General features: G+C 40.1%; 1 protein-coding gene across 2 annotated transcripts; it reads right to left on the bottom strand.

The window, feature by feature from the left end:
* Positions 1-424: 424 nt before the first annotated feature.
* Positions 425-3,575, bottom strand: LOC112292933 (ubiquitin-conjugating enzyme E2 36). 2 transcript variants are annotated; one of them, XM_024541949.3, is made up of 9 exons: positions 3,284-3,575; positions 3,094-3,157; positions 2,808-2,835; positions 2,440-2,526; positions 2,128-2,186; positions 1,894-1,935; positions 1,657-1,730; positions 1,316-1,413; positions 425-928 (listed from the first exon to the last, which is right to left on the bottom strand). In XM_024541949.3, the coding sequence occupies exons 1-9, from the start codon at positions 3,310-3,312 to the stop codon at positions 891-893; spliced, it is 519 nt and encodes a 172-aa protein (XP_024397717.1). In that variant the 5' UTR covers positions 3,313-3,575; the 3' UTR covers positions 425-890. The 2 variants fall into 2 exon arrangements, with proteins under 2 accessions (XP_024397717.1, XP_024397718.1); XM_024541950.2 differs by lacking the exon at positions 3,094-3,157.
* Positions 3,576-4,784: the final 1,209 nt, after the last annotated feature.

Below are 4,784 nucleotides of genomic sequence, written 5' to 3'. Positions count from 1 at the left end.
AGCATTCTACTGCAAAGTTAGAATCAGATCATAGTTCCAGTTGGTAATTTGAGTTCGACGAATTCTAAAGTTGTATTTGAGAGACGTAGCAAAGCAGTGCAACACAAGAACATTGAGGCCATTAGAACGTCGCATTACTTCAGCTGCATGTTGCGATTAAGCCTTCAAGCAGCAAGCTAGTACTCTCTAGTACAAACATCAACAGTTTTGCCCTTAGCGTGAACACTAAAAATAGAAACACATGTTGGTATTGAACTGAGCCAGCCGACCTATAACTGTACACTGAGTCTATTCTATGCTACCATGACAGCAGTCAGCATAGACACGTATCTCGAAGCTTTTCACGATCCCTTGAAAAACTCTGAATTTACCCTAAATCCTATTTTGAGTAGGAAATAAGCATCATGCACAACAGTGCCGTCTGTACAAGTTAAACATGAAAGAATTTTCATTGTAGATGATATCTTCTCTTGAGTCCATAATTATCCTGAACGCATGCACTACAAATTAAGCATTGCCTTGGTCGGGGATGGTACAAATACAATACCAGAACCTGACTGAGTCGAATTAAAACAAAACTGAAAGAAAGCCTGCCTAATACGAGTTGACCAAAAGATGCCCTGGCCTGGACACAACATTTGAAGAGAGGACTACGAAAAAGAAGATAAACAGGTACGGTTTATAATGATCTAGAATAAATCAAGAACTTGGTTACTCGCACCCTCCATTCTTAACTGGACAAACTATAACCTTCAGAATTTTAGAGTGCCTCATTCACAATCATACTTCCTACAGGTGACCTATCACCTATGGCCACACACAGTTCATCAAATTTGCTCCTGTTATGCTTCTCAGCTTTTTAAAGGTTGGGCTGGACGATTAAACAGTCTTCAGACGCCACTAGCATAGGAACGAGTCCACTCCCTTGCTGCTCATGGTAAAACACATAAAAACAGGAAACATAGGCAAGCATTAGGAGTGATGGAAGAAGTATATCTAAATGAAGTCGTATAATACCAAACAATGGATACATGTAGCAGGGAGATTATCCAGGTCCGATAATGACTAGCTATGTCAGTTTATTTAACTATGGGTACGTTACAAATACTAAAATTTTATATCGTACAAAACTCTACAGTTGCAGCGCTGCAACTTTTTCTCCACTTTGAACCAATTCAGCAAAGACTGCGCTGAGATAAATCATTGGAATCTTTTAAATTTTAACACTTATGAACATAACACATAATTACAGACTCTAGAAACAAAACTGGATACAGAACCCAAACTGATTTATCTTCACTCAGAATGTACTCACCGGTCTCAACTGCCTCCTGTTCGTTAGACTTCCAGTGCTTAGCGATGTTCTCAGCCAAAGGATCATCTGGGTTAGGTGCACTCAATAGAGCCTGAATGCTGGCCACCACCACCAAATGAAAATGTCACTACAGTGATGTATCTAGGTAGACGAAGAACTCATACACGTTAACAGCTCGACCAAGCCGTGTATATCCCATTCTTCAAGCTATGTATGAGACCAAACTATTAATGAAAATACCATTGTGAAGTAGAAAATAAGAGGAAGAGAAAATAAATTTAAAAATTAAGAATATTAACACAAGCCCGATTATGTGAATCTGGCATGTGTTTAACACTAACCTTAATAGAACTGTTCGGATCTGAAGAGCTGGGCTCCACTTATCCTTAAGAATATCCAAGCAGATCCTTCCCAACTGAAAAATGACATGACAAGCAAGCAATAAGAAGACCTTATTTGGATGTTCCGGGAAACATCGAAGCGTCTCTCAGAGTGCCCTAAATTCCATGCTTTCGCTTAACTGGCATTCAAACCCCACAAATGTCAATGGGACCAGTGATATGAATTCGACGTCTTACCTTATCAATATTAGGGTGATAAATTTTCGTCAAGAAGCGAACCTGACAATGTTCCCCATACAAAAATCGAACAAGAATCAGAAGCTACATGATAACAAGACTTGATGAAGATATTGAACTTCAAGATAAGCATGCAAACATCAAGCGAGGTGCACCAATCCTGAACACTCCCATACACTGCAAGTTTTCATGAAGACTTGTACAAAGGTTGGAAGAGTATTTATGTTGCCTGACCTTGGGTGCAGCCATTGGGTATTCCTCCGGCAAGAACAATTCAAGCTTGAACACTCCACCTGAAAGCACAAGCCAATTCAAAAAATAAGCTCACGTGTTGAACCACGTTACAATTCGAAATCACTAAAACCATCACAGAAGTCAGTTACAAGGACAAAGAGAGCACAAAAATAACTCTGTAGAACTGCGACCCACAATTGAATGAATAGTTGCGTCTGTATCGTTTCAGCTTTAACATTCAATTTCGGAAAGGACTCATACAGATCACCACCATGAAATCAGAAAACAAAGCAATCCTACCCCGATTATTACCTTCATACGGAGATTGTGATGGGCCCAAAATCATCACATTAAAATACCGCAAATTCTCCTCGGATGGTGATGCACTGATGCCCGGAGCTGGTGTATCATGAAGCAAAACTGGCCGTTAAAGCCCGCCTAAACTAATCTTTCACAAAGAGACCATATTGGCCGGGTATTGCAATTCCCACCCTGAAAAACACATTTCGGATTCGTGCAAATTTCTGCTCAATTGAAGGTGAGCAAGATCTCCATGAAACCAGCACATCTAAACAAACCCTGACCATGGAACTTCGGAAGGGCACTGTCATCCACTGTAACATCATCACAGACGGTATTGATACAATTCTACAAACACCCTAAGAAAATGACGCACATACCTGGCTCACTAAGCAGTCGTTGCGTTTCCTGACAACCAACCCAACCAGACCTCTCCTAAGTCAATTCCGACACTAAAAAAAGAAAGGATTCACGAAACTATATTCTGTGCACCGACCCAACTGCACCAAACACTATGAACTCTTACTACCCGGATTCCATGCCGCACTGCAGTTTGTCCTAACTTTCCCCCAAACCCCTGAAACGGATCAGACCCCCGCTGACTAGACAGCAATGCCACAGCCCCATCTGAAGCTCCACCAGACAGGAGATCACCCGATTACACACCCCAGCACGAGTGGCACCGAAATTCGCCATTCTCCCGCAGCTCCACCAAGATTCCAACATACAACTGAAAATAAACCCCACGACATTCCAAATCCAAACACACATTCAACAAAAGATAAACAATCCAGACGCGGCCAACGATAGCGAGCAGGAGGCAAACAATGCAAGAGCGGCACCAATCTCCACCCACCTTGATGATCCGCCTGGGCAGATTCGCATTGGCGGCAGCAGCAGACATGGTGAGTGCGCCAAACGAAACGTCTACGCAACGCAAAGGTCAGCAAGTCCGCCCCGAGAGGGAGAGGTACAAAGACTGGAAAAAAAAATAGCGAAGGTGGGGAGGACGGAGACTCAAGCAATGAAGGGAGAGAGAGAGAGAGGGAGCGGAAAGAGGCTTAGACAGAGCCGAGGGACACGCTGCAGAGCTCGGCAGGGCCCGGCGGAAACGCAAAGCGAGCAAGCAAGTGTACGAACAAGCAAACGAGCACGACGACGAGGGAGGGGCCTGCAATTAGGGCTATAATAGAAGCGGATCGTCATGTCGTGTGCACGGGCATGGGACACGGTCCACGGGCACAGGAACGGGAACGGACCACGGGCACGGGCAAGGTGATTGCTGGAATGGATGAATGAAAGAAGGGGAAGGACAGGGAATGGGAATGGGGATGACCGTGGCGCCGTTCTCCACTCTACTCTGCTGCTGAAAGTCGGGCCGGGTCCTCCTCACTAGGCTTAGTTCCAACGCGCCCCCCCCCCCCCTCGCTTCTCTGGATTCCAGGCTACCCAGACCACTCTCAATTACTGTGGCTCACTCTTGCTTCCAATGGGCCTCATCCTATATCTCTCTCTCTCTCTCTCTCTCTCCGTTATATTTTCTCTCTGCATACACTGTTGTTGTTATTATTTCATGTTATTTTGATTTTTTTGGGTGCTTGTAGGAAATTCTATTTTTATTTTTATTTTTATGTTTAGTACGGTTTTAATAATTGAATAAGCAAAGAGGTGGCACTTTAAATTTTACATTTTGGTCTGGATTTTTTGTCTACAGGTGTTAGTTTTGAGACGAAGTGAGGGGGGGCGGGGGGCAGGAATCAGTCTATGTGTTCTGTTTCTGTATTTATTTTTATTTTTATTTTATATGACAGAGCTTAACTTTTTATGTTTTAATATAATAATTAATACAGAATTGTGATGGATTTTTCTTAAGATTTTAGCTATTTACATATTCGAGTTACATATATATTTTATTTTAGATTTATTTTTATTTAAACATTTTTTGAATTTATATTATATCTGTTAATTTTTGATACTTTTAATATAAGAATTATTATATTATAATATTTTAACTTCTTAATAATATTTTGTAAGAAAAACTTCAATTATTACAAACTTAAAGTATATTTTGTGATTTTTTAAAAAGAAACTGTATTTATTTTTAGTAAATGGTTATAATTTCTACTTTTTAATGATGTAGAAATTTACAAGATTTTAAATTTTATCAAAATTTTATGTGTCTATATATATATTTAAAAAATCTTATACATCTATATTATAATTGTAAAATTTAACTCTGTATGTTATATTAAATATAAAGAATTAATGTTCAAAATTTTAAATGTGCTTATAAAATTAGTTTATTGTAAATATAAAAAATAAAAAATAAAATTTAATGACATGTAAATAAGTTTTTC

The sequence above is a fragment of the Physcomitrium patens genome, chromosome 15 (genome assembly GCF_059467195.1).
Source record: "Physcomitrium patens ecotype Gransden chromosome 15, ASM5946719v1, whole genome shotgun sequence".
Taxonomy (NCBI): Eukaryota; Viridiplantae; Streptophyta; class Bryopsida; order Funariales; family Funariaceae; genus Physcomitrium; species Physcomitrium patens.
Note: the sequence above shows the minus strand (reverse complement) of the source record. Positions and strands in the feature narration are given on the sequence as shown.

Coding starts and splice junctions, on each gene's coding strand:
- LOC112292933 (XM_024541949.3), bottom strand. CDS start 3,312: ATGCGAATCTGCCCAGGCGGATCATCAAG. Junction 2,836..3,093: donor TCGGTGCCACTCGTGCTGGG/GTGTGTAATCGG, acceptor GTTGGTTGTCAG/GAAACGCAACGACTGCTTAG. Junction 1,414..1,656: donor ATCCGAACAGTTCTATTAAG/GTTAGTGTTAAA, acceptor GGTGGTGGCCAG/CATTCAGGCTCTATTGAGTG.